Source organism: Bombina bombina, chromosome 5 (genome assembly GCF_027579735.1).
Source record: "Bombina bombina isolate aBomBom1 chromosome 5, aBomBom1.pri, whole genome shotgun sequence".
Taxonomy (NCBI): Eukaryota; Metazoa; Chordata; class Amphibia; order Anura; family Bombinatoridae; genus Bombina; species Bombina bombina.
The window spans coordinates 55,271,862-55,286,585 of NC_069503.1; the positions used below are offsets into that span (position 1 = coordinate 55,271,862).

Below are 14,724 nucleotides of genomic sequence, written 5' to 3' on the forward strand. Positions count from 1 at the left end.
ATATAATACTGGAAACTAGCTGAACATATCTGGTGAGCCAATGACAAGAGGCACGTCAGCTCTCTGTACCACATACACATGATAACAGAAGTGAAATTAAAATTACACATTCTATCTGAATCATGAAAGTATAATTTTCTATCCCTTTAAGTATGATTTAAGTTACATAAAATGTCTGTGTATAAAGTCTTGCTGGTGATTAATAATCTGGGTTGGTGTAGGTCGGGGGTTAATTTGATATTGTTTTATGTACTGTTAAAGGGACAGAAAAGGCAAAATTAAACTTAAATGGATTGGATAGAACATGATATTTCAAACAACTTTCCAATTTACTTATATTATAATTTGTGCTTAGTCCTCTTAGTATCCTTTGTTGAAGAGTAATCCTAGGTGAACTCAGGAGCATGCACGTATCTTCAGACAACAGAATTTGCATAAACATTTATAGCAATGTTATACATAGTTACAAACACTGCTGCACAGAGTACTAAATGAACGTGCACGCCCCTAAGCTCATATAATATCAGCCTCCGATGTTTACTCTTTAACAAATGATACCAAAATAACAAAGCAAATTAGATAATAGAAGTAAATTGGAAATTTGGGTAAAATTGCTGCTCTATCTGAATTATCAGCATTTAACTTTCACCGTCAGATTTGGCTTCTGTCTTTGATGATGTTTTCCTAATTATTCTGTGGTATTGTGTTTTTAATTATACAAAAAACACAAAATACTGGTCTGGATTACAATCACTTTTTATTTGCATGAAAAAACATTGTATATCATTATATAGTAAACAGCAGCATTACATGATATATGCACACAATGGTATAAATATACCTAACACTTGTGCTCTTGATACAAAGGGATTTATCAGACATATAATGTTCCCTTTATATATACAGTATGTGCTATTATCAGTTCTTGTGGCTTCTAACTAACATGAAAACATCTAACAGACATAATATCAAGTTACAGAACATGACGTACATATTACATACCCAGTATACATGTAGGTTATAGTAGCCATTTAAATTAAACCGATTATGATCACATGACACACATATTACATACCCAGTATATATGTAGGTTATAGTAGCCATTTAAATTAAACTGATTATGATCACGTATGTACCGGTTACTGATATTGTGTCTCATTAAATAAAATCAGTATCTCCTCAGTAATTCCTCTGGTATATAACATGTACAATGCTAAGCATCTATTGCTATAAGAAAAGGTTCATCCATCTGATGTGCACATTAAATATATCTCCCAGATGTCAATCATTTGAGACTGATGTTCTTGTTTATATAATTCTCTATTCATACAAAAACTCCTTTAATCTGTAACTGTAATTATTTCCTCCCCTATGTAAATCAAATGTACAACTCCTAACACTGGCGTATTAATAAACAACAATGGGGGTGCTTTGGTGGTAAATGGTTGTGTAAACGGGTCAGTATGAGGCCAGATTTGTATATTCCTGTGTGGTGTTTGTATTCTATCACATTAATATGAGAGAAACTGAGGTGCACATATATAGAGGAACAAAGGACAGCAGGAGAGCACTTCCAATCTGGGGCTTTTATAACTGGGATTAGAAAGTGTTATTTACAATAGGATCCATTTTGATGCTTCTATTTAGAGAGTTTGACCTCTTTAGGATAATTGTAAAAAGGTTTGCACACTGTGTATATAAAGTTTATTTGTATATAAATATTTAGTGTTTTGTGATACCTGATTTCAGTAAAAACATTTTTTTCTACTTTCCAAACATGTTAAAGTTTTCTTCCCTTGTGAATCCTTTCATGAGTTTTCAGATTACTCTTTTCTGTAAAACGTTTTCCACACTCTGTACATGTGAAAGGCTTTTCTCCTGTGTGACTCCTTTCATGAGTTTTCAGACTAATTATTTGTGTAAAACGTTTTCCACACTCTGTACATGCAAAAGGCTTTTCTCCTGTGTGAATCCGTTCGTGAGTTTTCAGATGATCCATTCGTGTAAAACTTTTTCCACACTCTGTACATGTGAAAGGCTTTTCTCCTGTGTGAATCCTTTCATGAGTTTTCAGTTTACTCTTTTCTGTAAAACATTTCCCACACTCTGTACATGTGAAAGGCTTTTCCCCTGTGTGAATCATTTCATGAGTTTTCAGATTACTTTTTAATGTAAAACTTTTCCCACACTCTGTACATGTGAAAAGCTTTTCTCCTGTGTGAATCCTTTCATGAGTTTTCAGATGACTTTTTTCTGTAAAACTTTTTCCACACTCTGTACATGTGAAAGGCTTTTCTCCTGTGTGAAACCTTTCATGAGTTTTCAGAATACTTTTAAATGTAAAACATTTCCCACACTCTGTACACGTGAAAAGCTTTTCTCCTGTGTGAATCCTTTCATGAGTTTTCAGTTTACTCTTTTCTGTAAAATATTTTCCACACTCTGTACATGTGAAAGGCTTTTCTCCTGTGTGACTCATTTCATGCTTTTTCAGAACACTCTTTCGTGTAAAACATTTTCCACACTCTGTACATGTGAAAGGCTTTTCTCCTGTGTGACTCATTTCATGCTTTTTCAGATCACTCTTTTGTGTAAAACTTTTTCCACACTCTGTACAGGTGAAAGGCTTTTCTCCTGTGTGAATCTTTTTATGAGTTTTCAGATGATCCATTCGTGTAAAACATTTGCCGCACTCAGTACATGTGTGTGGTTTCTCACCTGTGTGAATTTTCTGGTGTTCTAGTAGATGAGACTTCCATCTAAAGCTTTTCTCACATTCTGTAGATTTGAAAGGTTTCTCTTTTGTATGAATCATTTGGTTAGACTGTAAACTTTTCCCTTCTTTAATATGTTTTGAAAACTCAGTAAGTGTGTGTGGTTTATCCTCTGGGATAATAATTTCACTAGATAAGGCATAAATGTTTTCCTCTTGTTTGATGACTAAATTACTCTCTGTACATAATGATTGCTGACCAGTTCCTGCCAATTCACCATCCTCTCTAAATATCTGCTGTGATATCCCCAATGTTTGTGAATAGTCATTGGTGTCCAAGACTATTGGAGTTTGTGGTATCATTCTGATGCTTTCTGTAGTGAAGGAGAGATATGAACTATTCAAGTGTTTGTCTACATAAAAAGAAATGGAATAAAGAAAAATAAGACTGTTTATTCTTTATAATATCATCCATCTCAATAAAAAAACATTTTTTACACTCAAAAATGCCTTCCGTTTTGTATTTTTAAATGTATTTACCTGTAAATCACAAATTAAAAAAGGATGACATAGAATGTAAACATTACTACATCATAGTAAACTAAATTACTGAGTTGTGAGTGTTTCACACATGGGAACAAGGTAGGCATAAGTGTAGTTATGGGTGTTCCATGAGCGAGGTCAGGGCAGGGGAAGGTGGAGTTGCAGGTGTTCTGAGTAATGAACCAGGTCAGGGGGAGAGGTTAGGCAGTTGTTGGACATGGTCGGTCTAAAAGGACAGCGGGGGGAGTAGTATTTTTTCCCTTTTCCTCAGCCCAATGGATGTTGCTCCTTCTTTATAATGTCACTGACACAAATTTTCTTAAAAGATGCAGATATAAATATAATAGTTTATATTTGTTTAGTGAGTGATCTATTCTATTTTCCTAGTAATTAAAATCAGCATAATATCTATTTTACTCACCTAACACATATGAGTTCATGCTGATAACAGGCTCCAATGTCTGTGCTCAGGAAGAAGGTTCCCTTATTCACTCCAATTACATCAATACCCGATATCTCTCAGTGCTCTGGTCATGTCTGTAAAAAGTATATTAAATGGTTTAGACAGATAATAATAAATAATGGTTCTGATTAACTGTACGTATGGTATAATTAAAGGCACACATAACAATTCATGTGATACAGATCAGCTGTTTAGGTTACTACATATGTGTTATTGATTCAGCACAAGCATTTAGTACAGTTAGCTCTGTGGGTGTTATAATTGCCCCTTAAATATTATTCTTCCTAGATCTAGACAACATAATGGTAGAAAATATATTTAAGTGGGGCCATATCATAACTTTACAAATATATTATAATCTTTGTTTTCTATCATTTATATGAAACAATATTTTCTTTCTGAAAGAAATGTTAAATATCCGTTGTTTAAATATAAGTTAAATTGGATACTGCAGTATTGGTATTGTACTTCCTACTAATTCTCACTGTCAGACATTTTGTCATGTGCTCCACCCCCAGTCCTTTAACTTCTCTTGGTCAATACTGAGTTGTCTTAAATCACACTGCAAGATAAGAACTAAAATGTTCATTTCAATTGTTATCTTGGATAGAGTTAAGAAAAGAAAGATTTTTTTGTTTACAAGGAGTGATAATATAATGAGATATGTTCTTTTGGCAAATTCAGTCCATTTAAAAGGACCATAACATATAGAATTACAAAATCAACAAATGCATAATAAAAATACAATGCAATAAAATCTACTTATCTTTTTAAAGTCATAGTAAATTGTTTTCTGATAAATGTAGTTCTGCACCTGTACCATGTGACAGCTATCAGCCAATAACAGACACATAATTTTTATATAATTTGAACTTCTGCATATGCTAAGTAGGAGCCAGTGCCCCATAACAGGTAATTTAAAAGGCTGTGTACAATTTGATAATGGAAATAAATTACAACAAGCAAACAGTTATTTTTTTTAATTAAATTGTTTTATTTGAATTTTTAAAAAATGAACACAACATGAATAACATTAGCACATAACATTTGTGGAATATAGTGAAAATAAAATATAAATACAAATTACAGTCACTGTTGATAACATAAATTAGAGGCACTATAATCAACGTAGCCGTGTGACCGTAAAGAAATGAAGGATATTTCTAAAGAGGGTGAAAAGTAGGAGAGGAAATAAGTTAAAGAAGGGGTGGAGGGGGAGGGGGGAGATGAGAAGGTTTTGTGTCAAAGGTACTGGTTAGGTTATATTGTTGTTTTCTGGTCCCATATAAATATGATGTCTAAGATAAAATCAGCTTTACCTTGAAAGCAGTGGTGGAGTTTTTCCAAAGAGAGAACATGATCACTTCCTTTAGCCACATTTGTAAGGTGGGTGTTGTCGCTTTTTTCCAAAATCTAGGTATTAAATCTATTGGCGCAATTTATCATACATTGTAACAATTTCCTATGATACAGGCAGGGGATTTGGGGGAGGGTCATTGCGGAGTATTATGGAAGGGCGAATTTCGAGTGCTGTGCCTAATATTGAGTTAATGTGTAAGGTGATGTTTTCCCAAAATGTTTTTAACTGAGGGCAATGCCAGCAGATATGGGAGAGTGCATATTTCACCGCAATGTCTCCAACACAGTGAGGAGGAACCAGTGAAGATACTGTGGAGTCAGTGGGGTGTGAGGTACCATCTTGATAGGATTTTGTAGTTAAGTTCTACAATGATTGGGGAGATGGATGCTTTCTTAGTCAATTTAAAGAATTTGCATCATTGTTCTTCTGTAAACGTTCCTTGCAGTACATTTTCCCACTTAGTTATGCATAGGGGTTTATGTGTTGGGAAGTAGCCTCTAAGCATACAATAAATTAATACATAAGGATTCAAATGGTGTGTTAGGTCTAACAAAATTTAGCTTATGTGGATTTATTTGGATTGCGTGACGAATTTGAAGATATACAAACCATTTGTGAAAAGGTGTTCCTATATGTTGTAAGTCATTTTGCGTTTTGAAATGTCCGTCTTTAAACAGTGAAGATATTGGTAGTTGTTTTAATTGATCAGTTTTGGAGATTGTTTGTGTCAATTCGGGCTGGAGGAACAATGGGTGTCCCCAGAGTGGGTGAGAGGGGATATTTGGCTTTGGATTAGGTGATTTAATTGGATGGTTTTGTCCCATGTTTTGAATGTGCTTGCTACATAGTAGTTGGTGGTGCATGTTGTTGGTCTGTATCTTTTAGGGATCCAACACATCTCACCCAAAGAAGGAAGATTGGGGAGCACTGATTCTAGTTGGACCCATGGCTTAAACAGGTTGTTATGATTCCATGCAACAATACATGCCAGTTGGGTAGCCCTAAAGTAGTTAGGTTGGGAGTTCCTAGGCCACCATCTTCCCTGTTTAGGTTTAAGGTCTGTTTTGTTACTCTTGGACGGTGGTATGATCATATAAATATTTCTATTGTGTTGTCAAATAGTGAGAGGGTAGATCAAGTGGGAGTAATTGAAATAAAGGTATTTTGGGAGCATTGTCATTTTTACAGCATTTACATGACTGATCCAAGATAAATGGCCCTGTTTATGCCATGATTCTAAAAGCTTCTGGTATCCGTTTGTAATGGAAGATAATTTAAATTGAATAGCTCTGTTAAGTCTGGTGTAATATTGATGCCTAGATAGCGTATAGAGTTGGAGGTTGAGAATAAGATGTTTGAAGTTATATATGTGGTTTTGTCTGTCAGGTTAATGGGTAGGAAGGATGATTTGTCCATGTTGATGGAAAAGTTACAGATCACTTTATATGTATCAAGTTCTTTTAGGAGAGTGGGGATGGATGTGCTTGGGGAGCCTATGGTGAAGATGATGTCTACTTACAGTAGGCATTTTTGTTCTATGGGGCCAAATTTCAGTCCTTTGATGTTTGGATTACATTGGATATGTGTAGCAAAAGTCTAAACTGTAAGGGCAAATAGTAGGGGTGATAGGGGGCAACCCTGTAAGGTACAGTTTTTAATGGAAAATTTGTCAGAAGTTGAGTCATTAGCAAGGATTACAGCAGTAGAAATGTTGCAGAGCGTGGGATGAAATGTAGAAGTGTGATCACATGAACTCCCCACATACACCGTGTGAACACTTTTCACTGATCCGGTACAAGGTAAAGTTACACAAGTGAGAGTCACTAAATGGGAGGACACCCTCCAGACGTTCCCCACAGAAACAGTGGCGGTAAGGATCTGGAAATAAGTATACACCACTAGTCTTTCATATGCAAGATGTGTGTAGTGTGTGATAGGACTCGTACCTGTCAACCTCCGGAACGTATCAGGCAGAAGTAGGGGCTGACTGCAAATCCGTCGTTTCACTTCAGTACAAACTGCCTCCTTTTCCTTAGGGGTATTCCAGCTGAGTCCTATACCCGCCGTTCACTGGCGGTTGCTTCAATTTCCAATCCTCCTCCCATATGGCAACCTGAGCTGTGTGTGCAGTACGGTGACCACCTCCGTGCTCACTCAGTAGGCCTCAAGCGTGAACAAGGACAAAAACAAAAATAGAGGAGCATAGACCGGGTGGTATGCAGGTAAAACAATTTATTTCAAATTAGCGCCGTAGCGCGACATGAGTGAAGTCAAAATAAACAAAATGCACAAAAAATGTGGAGGGGATAAACACCCCGGGTTAAACACGGAAAAATATATATACAGTAGGGCTGGAAAATATCAGGTAAACACGTTTCAGCGTGTAGCCTTACTCATTACCTGTTTTAAAAAGTACATCGTGCACTATAAAACAACCAGCCCTAGCTCCCATTGGTCAGTGGGTACACACCCATTTTTCTTCTCCTGACCAATTGAATGCTAAATATTACGTCAGCTCCATATTACCAATCAGAGTGAAGCATTAAGCAACATTGTAGTAAACACAGTGCAGATGCACGCATATATTTATCACTAAACAGAGATCGCACTAGTTACAAGCATTCTTATGCAAAGGAAACAATACAAAAGAATAGAAAAAGTAGAAAAAAGTAGAAAAAAGAGAGGAAAAGAAAAAATATTATATATAGTAAAATAATATTATAAGAGCCTCAAACCTAGCAGGATTACATAAACTCGCATTAGGTAATATAATCATGGCGTTACAACAGATACTGTCAGGGTACATTTAGTAATATAGTATAAATTTGAATCTGAATTTCATAGACTATAGAAATTATCCCTTTGCTGTGAGCCGGTGAGGATAGATCAGGAGCACCTGCAGAAAATGGATTCAAAATATATATATATATATATATATATTAGAATAAGTATTAGATGGAGCATATATTCATTGTCATCAACCAGTATATGAAATACAAAAAATACAAAAATGGTTAAATGCATGGAAAAAAGGATTTTCATACATAAGCTCATAATACTTGTAAATAAATATACCAATATGTACAATCATACCACACAAAAAAGAGATTGTCTGAAATCAAATCCGATTGTCACAACCCTCATAATCTCAACTAGCCCAAGCTGAATCTACCAGACAAAAAGCGTTTGTAACAGGGCTAGTAAGATGAATTACACAGGGAGAGATCAGACTATTGGTTTTGAGTCAGACCCACCATGGCAGAAACCCTGCACACAGGGTCACAGGGACCATGACTGGATACACAATATAGTGACAATATATATGTCCATATAACAAATATATATTTAAATGTATTTATGTATTTAAATTTAAATAAATATATGAGGTATGTGTCAAAGGGTACCATGATGTCACAGAAACGCATAAACGCATAAAGGAGTACAAAACAGTACAAACAATACAGAACAAAAGGACAGGATAACAGAGATGCGAGATAAGATATAGGAGTATATGGGTATGTGATGTAAGTGTAAAGGAATATAAATATATATCAACCCATTCGCTGACCACCAGCTACCCACCCAGAGGGGTCAAGGATAACCGAGAGGTGTGTCTCCTACAAAATAAGGGGTCACCAAAAATTGATGAGGTCAAATTCCGAGTTGAGGCCTTCTGGAACCCTAGTTCTAAGCTTGAAGATCCAGAAGACCTCCCTCTCACCCAACTTACGGTTTCTATCCTGTCCCCCCTTTAATGGTGGTATACGTTCAATGATGGTCCAAGCGAAGGTTGAGATCTCCTTTGAGTGTATCCCTGAGAAGTGATTTACAAGTGGAGTGGTGAGTACACCTGCTCTGATGTCCGCTAGGTGTTCCTTTATGTGTGTTCTGGCCTCCCTGGTGGTAAGCCCTACATATTGGACAGAGCAGGCTTCACAACTGATCACATATATGACAAATGTAGACCTACAGTTCAGGCAGCAGTTAATTTTAAACTCTTGGCCTGAAGTGAGGGAATGGAAGGTATCCCCCGTCACTAGTCTCTCGCAGGCCACGCACGTACGATGGTGACATCGAAATGTGCCTTTGACATTCAACCAGGAAGATGTCACTACTATTACAGCAGTAGGGTTAGTGTATAGGGCCTTTATTCTTGTAACTAATTTGGTAGAGAACCCAAATTTCGACAAGGTGGACCACACGAACTCCCAGTCCACCCTGTCAAACGCCTTCTCAGCATCCGTAGTGAGCAAAATAATTGGGGTTTTGCTGTTATTGGAGTAATGTAGAGTTTGAAGTATACGAATGGAATTGTCTTTGGCTTCACTGCTGGGGATAAAACCCACCTGGTCAGTATGGATGAGGGTAGGACTTTATTTATACGGCTAGAATCTTAGCATATAGTTTTACATCTATGTTCAATAGGGATATTGGTCTATAGTTACCTACTTGATCAGGGCATTTGCCTGGTTTTGGAATCACTGATATGGTAGCCTCCAAGAGGTGTTGCGAGAGATTGAAAGTCTGGTCTATTGATTGGAATAGAGTAAAGAGTTGTCAGCTTAATTGTGTTATAAGTAGATGGTAGAATTTGGGGGTGAAGTCACCTGGGCCTGGGGCTTACCCGGGTGGGAGGGATTTTATAGCCATTAAAATTTCTAGTATATGGAATGGTTGGTTTAAGGTGGAGGAGTCTTCTGCTGTAAGGGATGGGAGGTTAATATGGGCTAGATAATCTGTAATGATGTGTAGTATTTAGTGAAGTCCTATAGTATGGCAAAAGAGGTGCATCCGTATGGATTTTAAATGTTTTTAATAAATGTTTTGTATTTCTATTTTTTGAGGGATCTAGCTAGCATGTGACCTGTTTTATTGCTTTCAACAAAAAAACTTTGCTTTCATGGTGAGGGAACGCAAATGCACATTTTTTAATTATATAATTGTTTAAAGCATCTCTGTCCCGCTGTTGAAGGGAAGTCGGATTAAGTTTATGTGCCAGTTCGGATTGCATATGTTTAGAGGTGAGACTATTATATTGTGCAGTTCTTTGTTGATGTTGTCTCTTCATGTGTTTGATGAGTTCCCCCAGTATATAGCATTTGTATGTTTCCCAATTGTTGGAGTTAGAAGTGTCTAGGGGTTTATTAAAAGAAAATAATTCAACTGGTTTCTCCTTGATGTCAGTAAGGATGAGTGGGTCTGAAAATATAAGATCATTGCGCCTCCAGCTTGGATAGCTAAGTGATATAGAGGACCAAGTGAAAGTGTTAATCACAGCGCTTTAGTCTGACCATACCATATGTGTTATCTTAGAATCTTTTAAGTTGGAGAGTGTGGTTTGGTCGCCAAGAATGTAGTCAAGGCAGGAGTAGGAGTTTTGTGGATGTGAGGAGAAGGTGTAGTCCCAAGAAGTGGGATGCGTAATCTGCCAGGTGTCATATAGTGGGAGGGTTTGGAGAGCATGCCAGTTAGCCTTTGTTTGTCTATTTCCCATATAAGATTTCCCTGTGGATGTATCTATTGCTGAGTTGAGTGGAAAGTTAAAGTCTCCTCCTATAATAGTCGGGCCTTTAGCATTATCTATTAGTTGGTTAAGTGCCTTACGAAAAAACATAATTTATTCTTACCTGATAAATTTATTTATTTCTTGACACGGTGAGTGCATGGATCATCTTAATTACTGTTGGGAATATCACTCCTGACCAGCTGGAGGGGGCAAAAAGCACCACAGCAAAAACTGTTAAATACCACTCCCCTACCCACAATCCCCTGTCATTCGACCAAAGGGAAAGGAGAAAGGAAGTAATATAAGGTGCTGAGGTGCCTGAGGTTTATAAAAAAAATAAACTGTCTGAAAAACACAGGGCGGGCCGTGGACCGTGTCAAGAAAGAAAGAAATTTATCAGGTAAGAATAAATTATGTTTTCTTTCTAATGACATGGCGAGTCCACGCATCATCTTAATTACTGTTGGGAACCAATACCCAAGTTAGAGGACACGGATGATAAGGGAGGGACAAGACAGGAAACCTAAACAGAAGACACCACTGCTTGAAGAACCTTTCTCCCAAAAGAAGCCTCTGCTGAAACAAAAGTATCAAAATTGTAAAATTTAGAAAAAGTATGCTAAGATGACCAAGTCACAGCCTTGCAAAGCTGATCTACAGAAGCTCCATTTTTGAAGGCCATTTTTGAAGGCCCAGGAAGATGATACAGCCCACATGGAATGAGCCGTGATTCTCTCAAGAGGCTGCTGATCAGCAGTCTCATAAGCCAAGCGAATAACACTCCTCAACCAACAAGAAAGAGAAGTAGCCATAGCTTTCAGACCCTTATGCTTCCCAGAAACAACAACAAATAAAGAAGAAGACTGGCGAAAATCATTAGTCGCCTGCAAAAAAATAAATAAATTCAATGCACGAACCACATCAAGGTTGTTCAACAAACACTCCTTATGAGAAGAAGGATTAGGACACAAAGGAGGAACAACAATCCTCCAGAATCCGGTTTCCAGTTATCCATTTCCAGAAACGTGAATGGCCGAAAGACCATAACTGTGAGCACCCTTCCACAGAAAAAACCTGAACACATCCTTCATGATTAAGGAAATCAGAGTACCTCCCTGGAGGTTGAAGAAACCACAGGGGCTATATTGTCTGACCGGAACCCGAAAACTGGGCTAAAGTCAAATGAGGCCAATTCTCAGAGCATAGAAATCACTCTCAACTCCAAATGTGAAGGGGAGAACAGACAACTCCCAGAACCATAGTCCCTGTGCCTACAACAAAAACCAGACTCCACCCCAGCCCAGCTGGCTGGTGGCCATAAAAAAGTCTCCAGAGCATGTGACCTGAGACCGATCCCTGATAGAACCATCACGGGAAGATACCCTTGTCAACAGAACTAGATTCTCTGAAACAATCCCCATTGCACCATCAGAGCATGCACAACTGCAAAGCTCTCAACCGGTATCGAGCAAGGGAATTATGTCCATAGAAGACACCATCAGACTAATCACCTCCCTACACAGAGCTACTGATTGTCAAACAGAAGACTAAAAAGAGGCAAAATGAAAGCTCTTGGCTCCTCTAACCTTTGTGAGACAGAGTTACATCGATAAGGAGAAAATATAGTCCCTAAACACCCTACCCCTGTAGCTGCAACAAGGGAACCTCTTTTCCAGCTCCACTGTTGTGGAGCTAAGAAGATAACAAAAACCTCCAAAAGAGATTTTGTTTATAGAAAAATACCAATAGGACATCCAGGAGGGACACCCCTGCAAACGAATTGCAGCCTAGAAAGAGAAAACACTGGGAACTGGCAAAACCATAGATGGCCCACAACTGAAAAAGCTTGGCCAGAAAGCAAAACTCTTAAATTATTAGAGAATTGAATAGGAACGTAAGGATACGCATCCTTAAAGTCTAATGTCACTATAGACTGACCCACTTGCACCATCTTAGTTAGACATTTACTGTCCAATTTCCTCCTTTTTACAAGAACAATAGACTAAACCATGTTCCAAAACTAGAACAGGAACAAATACTCCAATGGTGGAGGATCCTGAAAACATTTCAAGAACGCCTCTCTTCTTATCTGGACCACAGATCATATAGAGAGGAACCTGCTCCTGAGAGGAAGAGGATGAATTCCAATTCTAAACCCTGGAATACTATATCTATAGTCCTTTAGAGATCCAGGACATCCTGTATCCAGGCATGATAAAAACTGAAACTGCCTCCCACAGGACTCAATCCTGGCTCGGGACAAACCCTACATGCTGAATGAAATACAGCTGCAGATTTCCATAATTACTTCCCCCTGATCCAAGACTGTACTGGGTATCCAAGAGGACTTGAACTGCTGCATCTTGGAAGACAGAGGGGAAGACTTCCTGAAGTTACGAAGGAAGCAACAAAAATAAAAGATTGGCCCAACGGCCCTTCTGATCTGGATCTCCTCATGGAAACTTCCAAATGGAGACAGACAAGGCGTTGCACCAAAGAGGATGCACTTGTCCATAAAAACTTCCATCTATAAAAGAGCATCCACCCTCTATACGGGTTGAAAATCTCTAACCATAATAGTAAAGACCTCTACTACTTTAAGCATCAAGTGCCATGAAAATTAAAGGAGACAGCTTAAATTCCCCCCAGCTGAGTCCAAGTATATATTAAATTCTGAGAAGAGACAATGACAGGGGAGCCGAGGTCTATCTAGAAACCAACCTACAAATAATACACAAAGGAGTCCAGGCTTGATACTGAAGAGAACTACTTCATCGCCAAATGAAGGAATTATACTAACAGACTCTTAGCTTTAACCCTCAGATGCTAAGAAATATCCTCCTCATACACTATAGGAAGGAAAAAAAGAGTAGCAGTAAGCAGCAAGAAACCTTACTATCTGATTCGTTAATGTTCCTCTTGCAATTTCCCTTTAAAATAGGAAAAAAATCAGAAAAAGCCACAGATACATGAAGATACCTGGGGGTAGACTATTCTGCAAGCAAAAAACTCCTCCAGGAGATTGAGAGGAACCGCAGGACACTGCATATGATGTCATACAAAAGCTTGGGACGTTTGAGGAAAAAAACTGTGACACAGCCTAAACAGTATCATCCAGAGAGACAAAAGGTTAAAATTTAAGTCTTGGAAAAAAAATATTTAAAATGACACTATCACTTTAAGAACATAGAGACTAATATACCTCAGAAAAGGTATATACTTGCTGCATAAAAGTTGAAGCTACTTAAAACTAAGTGAGTAGCCTTACTAACATTAGCAGGCAAGAACTAACAATACTAAATTTGAAAAAACAACAACCTATAAACTGCAGGATGTGTATTGCAATGATAGAAAAATATTAGATAAAAGACAAAATCTGTAGCGCCTACTAAAGACCCCCAGATTAATGAAAAGAACCCCAGACCTTGTCCTCTTGGACTATTAAACTGATAAACATCGAATTTTCAGCTCATCTATTCCGCAATAAACACTAAGGAAGACCTCAAGAACAACACCTAATTCTGGGGTAATTCCCTAAAGATCGGGCGACATCACAATCCATCTGCCTAAAACTAGAGGCCTAAGGAACACACAGCAGTGACCGGAGGGTCGGGGCTCCGCTCCGGTGACTGCCAGGTTCGCTGCCGCAATCGCCCTTAGCACAACTGTTACCCAGGAGCCATCAGCAACTGCCGGGACCGGCTCAGGACAGGGGTTACATCCCCACACGGTCACGGAGAGAGAGACAAGCTGACCCACGTGGTGGGACCTGGGAGAGATCCGGAGGCAAGAAATAAGTAAGACCCTCTCTTTACTCTTGGCCAGAACATTGCAAAAGTTTTTGGGGGACACTTAAACACACTCACTATTATCCGGAGGGATCCGGGCAGCACCAATACAAGTGATAAAGGCACAGCCTGACAGGGACTCACAGTGTGCAGCTTTTCTGACGGCGGGAAAAACGCCATTTTCAACCCACGCTCCACACCCTCACTTAAAGGACTAGCACAGTGCGAGTTTTAGCATGATCTAAAACATCAAAATTTATTAAGCAATCAATAAACCCTCTCCGTAGGCTCATCAGACCTGATCTCTCTACCCGGGAGGCTACACTTTTTAGGGGCGGCCTGGGAAAATTG

The 14,724-nt window shown here is 38.3% G+C and overlaps 1 protein-coding gene across 1 annotated transcript in view; it reads right to left on the bottom strand.

Moving 5' to 3' along the window:
- Window positions 1-740: 740 nt before the first annotated feature.
- Window positions 741-14,724, bottom strand: part of LOC128661303 (zinc finger protein 27-like) — a 108,031-nt gene continuing 94,047 nt past the window's right edge. The window contains exon 4 of the mRNA XM_053715574.1: window positions 741-3,121. Within this exon, the coding sequence (XP_053571549.1) occupies window positions 1,781-3,121 (1,341 nt within the window). The 3' untranslated portion in view covers window positions 741-1,780. The remainder of the gene's footprint in view (window positions 3,122-14,724) is intronic.